General features: G+C 42.1%; 1 protein-coding gene across 1 annotated transcript in view; it reads left to right on the top strand.

Moving 5' to 3' along the window:
* The first annotated feature begins 5,387 nt into the window (after positions 1-5,387).
* Positions 5,388-16,537, top strand: part of AMHR2 (anti-Mullerian hormone receptor type 2) — a 40,961-nt gene continuing 29,811 nt past the window's right edge. The window contains exons 1-2 of the mRNA XM_087707882.1: positions 5,388-5,604; positions 12,750-12,890. Of these exons, the coding sequence (XP_087564008.1) occupies positions 5,394-5,604; positions 12,750-12,890 (352 nt within the window). The 5' untranslated portion in view covers positions 5,388-5,393. The remainder of the gene's footprint in view (positions 5,605-12,749; positions 12,891-16,537) is intronic.

Here is a 16,537-nt window from a genome sequence, read left to right as displayed (position 1 = left end):
TTTACGGGGGTGGAGGGTGGGGCTCTAAAACACTGTGAAGCGGTATATAAGTCTAAGTGCTATTGCTATTTTTATACTAGAAGATAGTCTGGGTTACTTCACATGGAAGTAAGGTTACTCATAGCAGGCAATATTTGTCCTTCTCCATTTCTCCGACTTGGAGACAGGATAATTCTCACATGACAAACCTGATAAAAGCAAATCATTTTAAAATATACATATATAAAGTTTAAAAGCAAGTTACGACCAGTGCTTCAGGTATGACTGCCAGCTAAATACCGTAATGATTTGAATCAGGGTGCCCTATTCAAACATGTTTGTTTTTACACTGCAATGAACTCAAGAGGGCAGCATTGCTATGTTGGCTGTAGGAAAGTTGGCTGTCCTTTCACCACTGTGAATAGTTTTGGAAATCTAGAATAAAAACAAGGACAAAAAAAGTGTATACAGAGGGGGAACTAGTATTTTAAAAATCTGTTGAAAAAGATTAGTTGTAGGTATTTGGAGAGAATTTGATCAAGGCCTTGGCCGAAATGGTAATTTCAACTCAGACCAAAGGACGAAACCTATTCGAGGCTTTCCTGGATAAATTGTGACTGCTTCTAGTTTATGTACTATAAGTAAAACTGGGGGCTTTATAATCCAGATGATATTCTTGCAAGCAAGAGATCATTTATCCTTTTGTTTCCCCAGGGTTTTCTGTCTAGTGCTTTCTGGGATTCATTGAAAGATTTGGGGGATTGATCAAGATACTAATGCCCTTGAGATAATCAAGGTCACTTAACCATAGTCTTCTGGATTAATCATCAGTCCCAGAAGCTCCAGCCGGTGAGCAAAGACAACACCTGGAGACCAGTTTCCTTTCCTCCTGATCTGGCATAACTAAGCTCTGCAATTTTGAGATGATTCGTTGTCATTTTACGCCACTTTGTGGGATCTTGAGAATTCTAGTGCAAAGAAAGTAAGAGTCCATTCTTGAGAGGCACCCATGTCCTTATTCGGGGAATATTTATTGTTCTTAACGTGAGTAGATACCGGCAAACATGGGAAGGACCAGCGCTGAGTACTGAAAAGAGAGGAGTATGCTTTGACTACAGCAAAGTTATTTATCATCCAGAATATGACAAGAGCATTGAGATGGTTTAGAAAGTAAAGAGAAGTGGAGCAAGTAAATCAATGCATTCCCCAGAAGTGTTTACACCACCAACCAAAGCTACTTCAGCTCTATTTATGCCATTGTGGGATTGCGCTTTTTAAGCAACCAAAAGGAAATAGCAGAATACAGAAACCCTTGCATATGGTTGTACTGTTTGGGGAAATGGTATACAAGGTAACTGAGACAAATATACTGTTTCAGATGTAGCTTTGGATAAAACCAACCAGAGGCCAATCCCTAGATATAGATCAGACTTTCCTCATCTTTGTGGGTATCTTGGAGTTTTAACTCCCAGGCATCATGGTTTAAAGGTGGGCTAAAGAGCAACTCTGATGTCTAGCCAAATGGCCAAGTAGCTGTGAATGTTGGGAGTTGTATCTCATATTTCTTGGAGATGAGCCAGCTTGGAAAATAGGTTTAGGTTTAAGTTTAGGTTTATTAGATTTATATGCCGCCCTTCTCCCAAGGACTCAGGGCGGCGTACAACATTAAAAGAAACACATAATACAAAACTTAAAAAAAAAATTAAATAGAGTATCCCAAACAAACCCAATTAAAATTAACAATAACATTTTTTTAAAAAATTCAATTAAAATTAACAATGATCAATCATTTATTTTGTTTTGTTCAGGCCAGGCCAGCTTGCTGGAAAAGCCAATTTTTTAGGGCGCGTCGGAAGGACTGGAGGTCGGGGATTATGCAAAGCTCCGGGGGCAGCTCATTCCAGAGGGAAGGCGCTCCCACAGAGAAGGCTCTCCCCCTGGGGGTCGCTTGCCAACACTGTCTGGCCAAAGACACCCTGAGGAGGCCAACTCTGTGGGATCGCACTGGACGGTGGGAGGCTACTGGTGGCAGTAGGTACCCTGGGCCTAAGCCATGGAGCACTTTAAAGGTCATAATTAGTACCTTGAATCGCACCCGGAAAACAACCGGCAATCAGTGCAGGCCGCCTAAAAGGGGTGTAACCTGGGAGCACCTCGGTGCCCCCATGTTAACCCGCGCAGCCGCATTCTGAACCAGTTGAAGCCTCCGGGTGCTCTTCAAGGGCAGCCCCATGTAGAGAGCGTTACAGTAGTCCAGGTGAGAAAGGACAAGGGCATGAGTGACTATGCACAGAGCATCCCAATCCAGGAAGGCGCGCAACTGACGTACCAGGCGAACTTGGTAAAAGGCCCCCCTGGTCACGGCGTCAGGTGTTCACACCTTTCTTATAGGAAATTCTCACATAAAACTGTTATCCAGTGCCATCATAGCAATGTTGATTACCATAATTTCCAACAAAATTCTAAATACCTGGGGAATTTCAATATATGTGGTATAAAGGTCTGTCCCTAGACTTTCAGAAAAACAACAGTTGGAAGAGACCTTGGAGGTTCATCTAGTCCAAACCCCTGCTCAAGTAAGAGATTCTATGCCATTTCAGGCAAATGGCTGTCCAATCTCTTCTTAAAGATCTCTAGTGAGGGAGCATTCACAACTTTTGGAGGCATGTTGTTCTACTGATTAACTATTCTCAGTCGGGGAATTTCTCCTTAGTTTTAGATGGGATTTCTCCTTGACAAGTTTCCATTGGTTACTTCTTGTCCTATCTTAAGGTGCCTTTTTTATCCTTTAAAAGTTGCCACTTTTAATGCTAATGCCAAAAAGCAGATTTTTAATTATAAATTTAATAAAAATAGTTTCTCTTTTTACACAAGTGTCCATTTACAGTGATACATGATTAGAGCAAAGTCAGAGATGGTATTCAGCAGGAAATTTTTAGTAGTTCAGAGAACCGGTAAATACCACCTCTGACTGCCCCCCCCCCCACAACTATTCTATGCCTCCCGAGTCCCAGCTGATCAGGAGGGAATGGGGATTTCACAGTAACCTTCCCCTGGAGTGGGGAGGGAATGGAGATTTTACAGTAACCTTCCCCTGCCACGCCCACCAAGCCTCACCCACCAAGCCATGCCATGCCACGCCCACAGAACTGGTAGTAAAACTTTTTGAATCCTACCACTGAACAAAGTGCTTGCAATCAGATACCCATTCAAATCATAATCGTTTTAATAACCTGTCCACAAGAAAACCTTTGTAACTACAGTAGAACCTCTGGTCACAAACACTTTTGACCACGACCAAATCGAGTTCCAACCAAAAAATTCACATTTTTTTTTCATGGCTGATTTCCCCTTTTGTGCCATTTTTTTTGTAAGCACCAAATTTCCAAAATTAGGTTCGGGTAACAACCAAATCGGTTTGTGACCAAAGTTGTGAAACAAATTAGGGTTGTGACCAGAGGTTCTACTGTACATTGTAGCTGACCTCATGTAAAGGTAGCCCTTGACTTGCAACAGTTCATTTAATGACCATTTGAAGTTGCAATGGCACTGAAAGAAGTGACTTATGACCATTTTTCACACTTACGACCACTGTAGTATCTCCTTGGTCACATGATCAAAATTCAGATGTTTGGCAACTTACTCATATTTATGACGGTTGGAGTGATCTTCTGATAAGCAATGCCAATGAGAAAGCCAGAATCATTTAACAACCGTGTTACTAATTAAACAACCGCAGCAAGTAACTTAACAAGTGTGGCAAGAAAGTTCACCTGAAGGCCAGACAAGGAATAATGGATGGAAACTGACCAAGGAGAGATTCAACCTAGAAATAAGGAGGACTTTTTCTGAGAGTGAGATCAACCAATGGAAAGCTTATCTTCAGAAGTTGTGGGAGCTTCATCATTGGAGGCTTTCAAGAAGAAACTGGATGGCATCTGTCATAAATGGTGTAGGTCTCCTACTTGGGCATGGTTTGGACTAGATGACCTACAAGGTCCCTCCCAACTCTGTTAAAATCTATTTATCTGTTAATCTAGTTTCTAGACAGATTTTGGCCCAGCCTATACATGTGGTGGCTCAGTGGCTAAGACGCTGAGCTTGTCGATCAGAAAGGTTGGCAATTCAGCGGTTCAAATCCCTAGCGCCGTGTAACGGAGTGAGCTCCTGTTATTTGTCCCAGCTTCTGCCAACCTAGCAGTTCCAAAGCACATACAAATGCAAGTAGAAAAATAGGAACCACTTTTGGTGGGAAGGTAAACAGCGTTCCATGTGCCTTCTGCGTTTAATCATGCCGGCTCCATGAGCACGGAGACGTCTTCAGACAGAACTGCCTCTTCGGCTTTGAAACAGAGATGAGCACTGCCCCCTAGTATTCATCTTGGAGTTGAGAAAACCAAGTTTAGGCTTCTCAAAGTCTGCATATATGCAGCTGAGCTAAGTTGGCCTATAGTTGGCCAAATAGCTCAGAACAAGCTGCTATGACTGATAAGATTCTTAGGTAGGCTGTTTCCTTGCTTGCTTACTGAAGCCATTATCCTTCCCCAAATTTAGAAAAAAAAATTAAAAATGTGAAGAAGAATAAGATGAAAACCTGCAATATTATTATAGTGCTGAAATGTTCCTATGGTCAGAACTCTATCAAGATGGGAGGGGACACATCCCCAACTCTAATCAGTGTTTCAAAGCAGCTGGATACTTTCTCAGGGTCATCTGTACTTCTCGCTAATTAACTGGTTCTACAAAGCTAAACAACTACATATTATTATCCATGCACTAAATATGGATAATCAAGATACAATATATGGGAGGTGGATTGTCCCATATTAATAATATGGCACTTCTGTGGTTTTTATGACACTCCTTCCCCTCCAAAGTCTAGTCTTGTAAACATGCAATGTGCCACATATTAAACACATCTGTCTAAGTGGGATTTAAGGTTTGCTGATAACCACCTCCAAAAGTTATTCTGCCTGCCTCCCACAAGCATCATTCACATGTGTATCTAAACCTGAAAAGATGTCCTTGGCCTATAGAGTTGATATCCCAGCTTAGGGCATCTCAAATTCTCTCCTTGAGTTTGCAGAGGAGTTATTTTTCCGAGCCTGAACGCAGCTGTCTTGTGGGAGTTGATTTTCTTTCTTTCTATGGTGTCTCAGAAACATGGGAATAAAGGCAGATCTAGTAGAGGTTCGTTTTGTCCTTCCTTGACTAAATTCATTGCCTCCCTCCCCTGTTCGTTTGTGGTCACTAGCTGACAGGAGTCAGTCCCATCCCACACACTGAAGCTTGCCAAGTCCTTCCCACCTGAGCCTGGAGGAGAGACACCAGAGCGGGCACGCTGGGTTTACATACCCAGACCAGGTGCTGCTGGAAAATAGATGGGGTTCCACATCTTTCTCCTTTGGCTTTTGATGCTGGAACAGCAAAGTAAGTATATGGATGCCCTGAGTAAAAACCGTAGCTGTGTCTCCTATGGATCCAATGCTCTGACTGAGGGACTGGAGCATCTTCAGGGCTTAATCTTGGAAGATGGCCGCAATGGCACGATCCAGTGTCCTCACAATCAGTGCTGTTTTGGCATCTGGGACCTGAACCAAGGACAACTTCAAGCCAAGGTGCAAGGTGAGGAGGACAAATGGAAGATGCAACGAGGAAGTCTTTCCTGGGGAGCGAGGGTGAAATGGAAGCAGAATATCAGCAAGCACGTTGAATGTTTTCTTTTTCTTGCTAACAAAGGGCAGTGGGATTTTTTTTTAAAAAAATGTAAGAATACATGAGTTAGGAAAATAATAATTTTATCATCTGTTCCTGTTCAAAAGTATGAACTTCAGGATCTTTAATATCTTTGCCATAAAGCAGGAGTTCATAAAGCACATGGTATGTTCTTCAGGTAGGGTTCACCATCTTAAAATTTTACTAACCAATCATACTATCCCAGATTGGAAATGGGGATTGAGTGTAGAGGGCAAAATTCAAGATGCAACTGCTATTTCTCTGATTCTTTGTCTGGCATGCATTAAATTTAAAGACACCGTACGTGTGGATGTTTCTGAGGATTGATTTGTACATGCATTTTGGTCAACTGATGTCTTACCTCTGGTTGATTCCAAGCTGAATGGCTGAACTATACTCCCTGCTGGAGTATAGGAAGTAAAGAGATGAAATTTGAGATTGCCTCACCGAAATGTATGTTCTTCCCTTGAAATTTGTAGTAAAGTATTCACTTACCTTGCAAATGCATGCCAAAAATTTGTAGAACCTTTTCACATTGGTAGCTTTACGCTTCTGCTTGCTTAAACTCATCTTCCTAAACCTAAGCGATATGGTGGATTGTAAATAGACCTTGTATCTTCTAGGTGGGCACATTTTATTATCTTTCATCTCAGATAATGAAGTTTCTTATTAAGAGGTACATCAATCATGTTTTATTAGACATAGTGAGATTATTTGGAGAGATTATTTGTTATATTTCAATTCGTGTTGAAAGGAACTCACTTTGGCAGGACTTTTGTCTATTTCATCTTCTCCTTCTAACAACCCTTGAAGGTAAAGTAGGCTAAGAAAATAACGCCTAATTAGCTAGCTGAGGTCCATTCAATTAGTTTCATAGTTGAGTGTAGATTTGAGTCTGTTTTCCTCCAGTTTCTATTCTTTTGACCCTGATCACAGGTGTCAGCCACTCTAATAATATTTAGCTTTATCTCTTTGAAGGAAAGAGAGAGAGCAGGAAATAGAGGGGGTGTTTGCATCTCTAGAAATATGTCTCCCAATATGTGTGTTGGGCTATAATTCTCAACTGTTAATTTGGGGAATTATACATCAAAATATCTGCACAGCAGCAGACTGAAAAGGGATTCCAGATTTGTAAGGTCTTTTTAAAAATCAACAAGACCCCCAACTTTAAATCCTTAAGATTCACTACTCATGATTTAAGTGTTTGACTAGTAGCTCACTGAGCAAATATGTACTGAGGTGAACAATGGGATAAACATAGCACAACAGATAAACACATTAAACGGCAAGTATGAGCATTTGCTCTCCTCAGGAATCTCTCTCACAGTAGTGAGAGCAAAACTACTTGCTTAAACACATCTTCCCTAAACCAAAGAGATATGAAGAACCGCTTCATCCAAATATTCAAGTTCTGGTTTTCCTCTTCCCCTGAATCCTCCCCCCACCCACCACAATGAGGTTCTCTTCATTTCGGCAACCAGCAAAAGATTTTTTGAGTTAAGCTGAAAAGCCAATGGTTTGCACATCTTCTGCAAGTCATCTAGAGATCTTGCCCAGTACATTCCAGTCTATTTTTGGCTCATCCCTGCCTGAGAAAAAGACGGCAAACTGGCTCTTCTTAGAGAGATATCTACAGCTTTCTCCCTTCTCCACACTGAATCACGCCCGGCAGCTGCAGTTACCATGGAGAGCAGCAAGAAAGATAAGGTCAGAGTACGCACTACGCAAGTGTGTAGCAAAAAGAAGAAAAAAACCCCGCCATTCCTGCCTTCTTTTATTTTCTACCATGGGATTCCTTTAGCCAATTATTAGACTATGATTCCCCAAGGAACGCTAAGACACCACACAAGGCTTCTAGAGAAGCAGGGGTTAAGGAGAGCATCTGGCTTGAAGGCAACAGGGATACTAACAGAGGTGAAGGTCATCTGAAGAGGTCTGAGAAAGTGTGACATTTTTGGTTGGAAAACTTTGTCGGTTTCCCATGGAGCGATTCTGTAGATTCTCCTTCCTAGGAAGCTTTTTTCCAGAATATTTTCTTTGGGGCAAGCTACTAACAGAAATTTATCCTGCACATACACTGCATACTGGGGCAGGCAATTAATTTTCACGCTTGAGAAACTGGGACTGTTATGGAAGGCCGAACCAATAGGTTTAACAGGTTTTGATTAGCTGCAATTGGTAAGAATGCACATTACATCTTATTTACGTTTGATTTCTAATTTCTGATTGACCTCGTGCAGACCAGACAGGCACAGCGAAAAGCCCAGGATGGACTTTAAAATGCCCCGGTCTGGCGTACAGATAGTCCTTGACATACAACAGTTCGTTTAGTGACGGCTCAAAGTTAAACAGCATTGAAAAAAGTGACTTCTGCCTTTTTTTTCACACTTACGACCTTTGCAGGGTCCCCATAGTCACATGATCAAAATCCGGATGCTTGGCAAATGGTTCATATTTATAATGGTTGCAGTGTCCCGAGGTCATGGGATCCCCTTTTACGACCTTCTGACAAGCAAATTCAATGAGGAAGTCAGATTCGCTTAACAACCAGGTTACTAACTTAACAACTGTACTGAGTCACTTAACGATGGTGGTGAAAAAGGTCGCAAAATGGGGCAAAATTCAGTGGACAAATGTCTCACTTAGCAACAATAATTTTGGGCTCAATTGTGGTCATAAGTCGAGGACTACCTGTATACTCTCAAACAGGGAGAAAGAACTTTGGTCCTAGCACCATGGATCTATTATTTCCTGGCCCAGAAGTGTTGGGACGATAACTCTCAGAATTACCCATCCAGAATAGTCTCATTTGAAGTGACTAATATCATGACCCAACGCATATGGATATGCGTTGGGTACATTGTGGAAGGCTGATTTTTTAAAAGTTATTTATTAGATTTGGCTTTCATTCAGGAGCTCAAGATGGCACGCACAGTGTTCCCGTCTTCTTCTTCCCCCCCCCCTGCATATTTGGGAAGGATCCCAGATTTTAAGAAGGGTGATTTGGAGCACAGGAAGGAAGGAATTGTAGAAATCAGATTTTAAATGTTACCGTTAGCAGTTGATTCTTCTCAGACAGCCAAACTCAGATCAGGCAAAACAGTGGACTCCCTAAAGTGGCCTTGAATGTAATTTCTCTCTCTCTCTTTTGCAGCCTCAGTGGTGGTTTTTTTTTTGCTTCTGCCTCTTAAATACAAACACAGTAATGGATAAAACTGCAGCATAGAATACAATACAATCCTATCCATGTTTAATGGCTTAATGTTGCATGGCCTTCATGCGCCAGCCCTGTTTTAAGGTCTTGTGGATCGGAGGGATTCCTTTTCATGTGAAACTCTGCCCCCCCCCCCCCCAGCAACCTACATTTATGATCCTCCCCTCTCCCATCCTTCTGTGTTATTGATGTGGCTTCTTTCATGCTTCTGATGGTGGGATGAAATAAGGGCTACTCCCAGATGTGGAGAGGGAAGGTAGTCATAAGAGGTTTGTGCATTATTCATTGTTATCGTCCTTGATGGAAAGCATGAAAGGGAAAGAAGCAGTGGGGAAATACAGGAAAGTAACAAAATAGAAGATGAAGCTGGTGTTTGGATCCCTCTGCCATAAATTTCCTTAAATGAGGTTCACAATTGTAACATCTCCAGCTTTATCAGAATGTTCCCAAAGCATTCTGGGGGGAGGGGGGCAGTTGAGGGGGGGCAGTTGGGGGGGGCAGTTGGGGAGGGAGGAACACCAAACTAGGTACAGATAGTCCTCAACTTAAAACAGTTCACTTAGTGACTATTTGAAGTTACAGTGGCACTGAAAACAGTGGCTTATGACCATTTTCACACTTATTACAGCAACCCCATGCTCATGTGATTTATATTTAGGTGCTTGATAACTGACTCACATTTATGACATTTTGCAGTGTCCCGGGGTCATATGATTTCCTTTTGTGATCTTCTGACGAACAAAGTCAATGGGGAAGCCAGATTCCCTTGACAACCGTGTTACTAATTTAACAACTGCAGTGATTCACTTACCAACTGTAGCAAGACAAGTCATCAAATGGGGCAAAACTCACTTAGCAAACATCTCACTTAGCAACATAAATTGTAGGCTCAATTACGGTCGTAAGTTGAGTGCTACCTTGTATGTTAATTATATTTTTAAGATGATGTTCCAGAAATTCAAAAATGGGAATAACAACACAACTGTCCCCAACTTATGCAACTTATTCAATCTTCATTGGCAGTCTCCTAATTATAATGCCAGGGGTATGGTAGGCTATTTATTCTGTTGCTATTCTATTATTTTGTGGTTCATATACTGTTCCAATTGCTGTTTTGGAAGTCTGTAAGTCACAGAGAATCAGGCATGATTGCAGAGACATATTAACTCCATAAATGTGTGTGTGTGTGTGTGTGTGTGTGTGTGTGTGTGTGTTTGTGTAGGTAGGCAAATGTTTCCCTTGCACATATGTGCTAGTCATTCCTGACTCTAGGGGGCAGTGCTCATCTCTGTTTCTAAGCCAAAGAGCCAGCGCTGTACAAAGAAGTCTCCATGGTCATGTGGTTGGCATGACTAAATGCTGAAGGCGCATGGAACGCTGTTACCTTCCCACCAAAGGTGGTTCCTATTTTTTCTACTTGCATTTTTACATGCTTTCAAGCTACTAGGTTGGCAGAAGCTGGACAAGTAACGGGAGCTCACTCTGTTATACGGTGCTAGGGATTCGAACCACCGAACTGCCGACCTTTCTGATTAATAAGCTCAGCGTCTTAGCCACTGAACTATCACATCCCCCTCCTCTCTCTGTGTGTGTACACCGTGTTTCCCCAAAAATAAGACAGGGTCTTATTTTCTTTTGACCCATGAAATAAGTGCTTGGCCTTATTTTTGGGGAGGTCTTATTATTTTTGAGGTGCAGGAGGTGGCAAGCACGGTCATCTCAGGGCTGCTGCTGTGTTGCAATATTTTGGGGGAGGGCTTATTTTAGTGCATGCGCTCAAAAGCCTGATTGGGCTTATTATCTGGGGAGATCTTATTTTCAGGGAAACAGGGTGTGTATATATCTTTATTTATTTATCTTATTTATCAGCACAAATGCAATACGCTCGCACGCGCGCGCACACACTCACACGCACACACACACACATATGGAGAGAGAGAGAGAGAGAGAGAGAGAGAGAGAGAGAGAGAGAGAGAGAGAGAGAGAGAGAGAGAGAGAGAGAGAGAGAGAGATTATCCAGTTGGTTTCATGCAGTTTCCTGGTTTCTAACTTGATGCCAACCATTACACCAAACTAGCTCTCCCAAATGCATGTTAGTAAAGGTAGTCCTCAATTTACAACCACAATTGGGGCCAGAATTTCCATTGTTAAGCAAGGAAGTTCTTAAGTGAGTCAGGCCTGATTTTACAACCTATTTGTCAGGCCTGCAATTATATTCCTTTTAGAATTTTGGCCTGCCACACTTTCTCTTATTTCATTATGTTGTTTCATTAGTATAGTTGATGGGAAGGGGGAATAGAAAGGAGTAGGATTGTGGAATGTGTTGTTATCATTCTTTTCTAGAAGACCAAGGTCATCTTTTGTCTCCGCACTTTTACACCTGACCGGAAGTAGCAGGGTGAAGATGCCAGCGTGGAAGAAGAAGATTGGACCATGTGATGGATTGTGGGTGTGGGGACAAGATCATGAACTTTTAACTGGGTGGAATTCTGATGTAATTTCCAGCATTGGGATTACACAGATGTGCTAAGATGTCTGCTTTATTAAATTGGAACTTTAAGGATTGTTTTGCCTTGGACTCTGATTTAATTCTACATGATATTTGGAACGCTGACACTATTTTGCCATGGTTGTTAAACAAATCACTGGAGTTCTTAAGTGACTCACACAGTCGTTAAACAAATCTGGCTTCCTCCATTGACTTTGCTTGTTGGAAGCCGGCTGGGAAGTATGCAAATGATGATCACATGACCCTGGGATGCTGCAACTGTCTTAAGTAGATGCCAGTTGCCAATCCCCCGAATTTTAAGCAAGCAGGATGCTGCAACAATCATAAGTGCAAGGACCAGTTGTAAGTCACTTTTTTCCATGCCCTTATAACTTTGAATGGTCACTTAAATGGATGGCTGTAAGTCAAGGAGTTCCTCTATGTAAAACAAAGGATGGGTGACAGCCCATCCTCTCTGCTTCAGTCCCTTTCCTAAATAAATATGTGTCAATGTTCATATTTCATTCAAGATTTATGACTTGAACTCTAATCTTGAGGTCCTGAGCATGCTGGTGACAAAAATTTAAATTTTTGTATCTTTAATTTGGTACACACAAAAAAGTATGTTAGAAACATAGGGTTTCTTGCAACTACAGTGAAGAATGAAAGAAAAAGCAGCAATGAATATAAAAAAGTTACCGAATAATACAATTTGGTGGAGGGCATGGGGATACCGTTACACTGTACCAACACATTTCAACAATTTAGGAGGGTGAATAAATGAAAAAAATCGGGATTCAACTACAAGGCAGGTCAAATCCAACACATTCTTTGGAAGGGAATGACTTGTTTTTGGTGGGTGCTCCAACAGCGTAGGTTTTTAAGAAGAGGTTGGACAATTATTTGCCTGAAATAGTATAGGGTTTCTGGCTTGAGCAGGGGGTTGGACTAGAAGATCTCCAAGGCCCCCTCCATCTCTGTTACTCTGTCCTGTTCTAAATGTCTATGGGAATTCTCAGGCATCCAGGTCATGGTTGTCCCAAAGGTGCTTTTTTTTCCTCAAAAGGCAACTGGACTTTATTTTTCCTTGAAGGCGTTTGGCTTCTCATCTAAGTTCTGAAGAAGCTTCTTGGCTGAGAATCAAAACGTCTTCAAGGAAAAACAAAGGCAGTCCAGTTGCCTCTTGAAAAAAGCACCTTTGGGTTCTGTTCTGTTCTGTTTTCCTTTCCAACACTTGCCAGGGGCAAGATTTAGTCCTTGCAGAGAAACTCTCACAAACTTTGTCCTCCTGAATTCCCTTCCCTCCCTCCCCCTCCCCCAATCTCCATTCAGGTTGCTGGATTAGTGAAAAAGAAGCCTGTGATTCCCCAGCTTGTGAGTTTCGCTCTTCGGCTGCCATCACCTTGTCCTGTAGGTGCCGCTCTGATCTGTGCAATGCGAACATCAGCTACGCCAAGCCTGGAAACGGACCTGGTAAGAAATCTGGAGGTCAGAGGTCAGGGAGGAAATGCTGAGTGGGACAGGGGTGGGGGAAGATTCATGGGTCGCAAGTGGAAGTCACAGCAGAACAATTAAGGTGGCAGGGAAAATAAAGGTAGGAGAATCTTCATGCCCCACACGCCCCCATCTCCACCCCTAGTATTATGCAGATCAGACGTGGGTTCCTACCAGGTTGCACCCTATTCAGTAGAACCGGTTCGTCAAATCTACCAAACCGGTTAGAAGAGGTTCTACCAGTAGACCCGGAAAGCAGGCCACACCTACAGAAGAGGTTCCAAAAAATTTTGAAACCCACCACTGGTCCTTGGAGATGATTATTCTACACTATCATGCTCATATTTATAAAACTCAGTGCCTCTGTGAAAGGTAAGGATGGCTACTGCGTTTGTGGTGCAGTCAGAACATTGCGTGTGTTGAAGTTGTTTTAACGCAAACCAAAGATGCCTTTTAAAAAACAAGTTTACATCATATTCTTATGCATGCCAGTGCTGTGTGTGAGGTAATTTAAGGTGGTTCTGACAAGTGTCGTCGGCATCTTCATATCCGGTCAAATGGGCAGCAAACCACTCCCACAAAGGAGGCCACACCCACAGAGTAGGTTTGAACAATTTTTGAAACCCACTACTGACGCAGATGCTCTTTCACAGTTCTTTCTTCTTCTTCCTATTTTGATCTATTCTTCTCCTTGCCCTGCAAATCTTGAGAGCCTTTGATTTTTCCCCCCCTCACCAAGAGATGCAGAGTTGGATAGGTTGTGGGAGGGGAGGGAGGAGGGTTGCCTTTGTTTGAGAAGAGCACTTAACTCAGGAGAGACCTTGAGGATGCCGAGAGAGAAAGCCCACGCCAGATCTCTGACTCAGACTGATAACTGCATACCAAAAGAGGGGGAGCTGCCTGGCTGCTCTCAGGGAAGGTTTCGGGGTAAAAAGGAGGATTGTTGCTCCCAAACAAAATTCCCCCCGAAAGAAAAGGGCTGAGTCACTTTGGGACTTTCAAGGTGGCTGATGTGGAAGGGATGGTATGGATCTGACTTCCTTGATTTTCCAATTCTGGAAGTACAATGGTATCTAGTGGTAGGCAAGCTAGGAGCAAATGTTGTCGTTTTGAGCTTCTGCGACCATAAATCACTGTAGTCCACTTTAGGTAAAGGTAAAGGTTCCCCTCGCACATATGTGCTAGTCATTCCCAACTCTAGGGGGCGGTGCTCATCTCCGTTTCAAAACTGAAGAGCCAGCGCTGTCTGAAGGCATCTCCTTGGTCATGTGGCCAGCATGACTAAATGCCGAAGGTGCACGGAATGCTGCTACCTTCCCACCATAGGTGGTTCCTGTTTTTCTATTTGCATTTTTACATGCTTTCGAACTGCTAGGTTGGCAGAAGCTGGGACAAGTAACGGGAGCTCACTCGGTTATGCGGTGCTAGAGATTCGAACCGCCTGGAGGTGCCGACCTTTCTGATCGACAAGTTCAGCATCTAAGTCACTGAGCCACTGCATCCCTTTACATATAGAATAATAAGATGCAGGTTATTTCTAATTTCACTGGAGAAGAGCCTAATGCTGGGAAAGACTCCGAGCAAAAGAAGAAGGGGATGATAGAGAGTGAGGTGGCTGGATGGAGTCACTGAAGCAGTAGGTGTGAGCTTAAATGGACTCCAGAGGATGGTAGAGGACAGGAAGGCCTAGAGGAACGTTGTCCATGGAGTCGTGATGGGTCGGACACGACTTCATAACTAAAAACAACAGTTTACAGTTAAAAATGTAAAGGGTGAAAAATGACAGCGAGGTTTGACTTGAACAGTGTGATAGCTTAATGCTGTCTTAAGTTTAAAAAGGAGGATACAAATAAATTAACCAAATTAGTTTAAAAGCTAATGTGGATAGGCCGACCAGTATATGTTCTCAATTTTCCTATATACAGGTAGTCTCGCTTTATGACCACAATTGAGCCCAAAATTTGTGTTGCTAAGTGGGACTGTTGTTAAGTGAATTTTGCCCATTTTATGACCTTTTCTTACCACAGTTAAGTGTATCGCTACAGTTGTTAAGTTAGTTACATGGCTGTTAAATGAATCTGGCTTCCCTATTGATTTTGCTTGTCAAAAGGCCGCAAAAGATAATCACGTGACTGCAACCATCATAAATATGAGTCAGTGAATTTTGATCATGTGACTATGGGGATACTGCAATGGCTAAGTATGAAAAACAGTCGTAAGTCACTTTTTCCATTGCCGTTGTAACTTTGAATGGTCACTAAATGAACTGTTGTAAATCGAGGACTGTTGTAAAATGCAAAGTCCAACTATGATTTTAGCAACCAAGGCAGAAAAATCACCTTCCACTCTTGTGGCAACAAATATAATTTTATATGCCTGAATTTCATCATAAAGGTAGGCCCTTCTTTCTGCTTTGTATTAGATTCCTAATGGGATCCTTGGATTTAATTGTTGCTTTGTTCCTTCTCTAGATTATTCTCTTGGGAATATCCAAATTTAGAGTGCTTTTCAGGTGAAGCTTTTGGTGGACTGCAATTTTCCAAAGTGCCCAGATAATAATCCAATCACTTTGCTAAAAGTAATCTGTTCGGTGAAGCATGGAAAGAAATGGTCATTTTTCCATTGTGAAGCTAGAGAGTTTGGATATTTGTTTCCTCTTTGAAGAATAGCAATAGCAATAGCAATAGCAGTAGACTTATATACCGCTTCATAGGCCTTTCAGGCCTCTCTAAGCGGTTTACAGAGAGTCAGCATATTGCCCCCAACAATCTGGGTCCTCATTTTACCCACCTCGGAAGGATGGAAGGCTGAGTCAACCCTGAGCCGGTGAGATTTGAACCGCTGACCTGCTGATCTAGCAGTAGCCTGCAGTGCTGCTTTTTAACCACTGCGCCACCTTGGCTCTTATATATATAGAATATATAGAGAATGATGATCCTCTTGAGGTAGAGAAGATCTACCAACAAAACTGTTCATTTGCAAAAATAAAGATATCTGGAACAAGAAAGTAATCCTATTTATAGGATGGTAGGGCTTTTTGAGGCCAGAAAGAGGGACAAGGGATTAATATGAACAGGAGTAACTTCATTCATACATACTAATGCAACTTTCTCAGATTTGCTGGTCTCTGCGGGTTATGCTGACTGGGAATTCTGGAAGTTGGAGTCCCTACACTTCTAGAGGACATCAGATTGGATACCACTACGTTTAGGTTTTTCATTTGGGATGACATTGAAGGGGTTAAATTTCATAGAAGAGATTGGAGGTCTGTATATTAAAAAGATGACTATCGTGATCTGGCAACCTTAAGAATTCTATTCTGTAACTTCTCAAAGCCAACTTATCAGAGATTCTATGACATCCCCCGGTCTCCCTCCTTTCTATCTTGTCTTGTGAATTAAAGAACCTTCCTTTATTTGGGGCAATATTTCATGCAGTTTTTAATTTGACACAGAACCTGATCCAGAGATAGAGGGAGCCTAGGAAAGAAAGGAAGGAAGGAAGGAAGGAAGGAAGGGAGAGAGAGAGAGGAAGGAAGGAAGGAAGGAAGGAAGGAAAGAAAGAAAGAAAGAAAGAAAGAAAGAAAGAAAGAAAGAAAGAAAGAAAGAAAGAAAGAAAGAAAGAAA

The sequence above is a fragment of the Thamnophis sirtalis genome, unplaced genomic scaffold (assembly GCF_051295495.1).
Source record: "Thamnophis sirtalis isolate CommonGarterSnake01/CBP01778 unplaced genomic scaffold, rThaSir2_p1.2 scaffold_3, whole genome shotgun sequence".
NCBI classification, from domain to species: Eukaryota; Metazoa; Chordata; class Lepidosauria; order Squamata; family Natricidae; genus Thamnophis; species Thamnophis sirtalis.
This window is presented reverse-complemented; position numbering and strand designations above follow the sequence as displayed.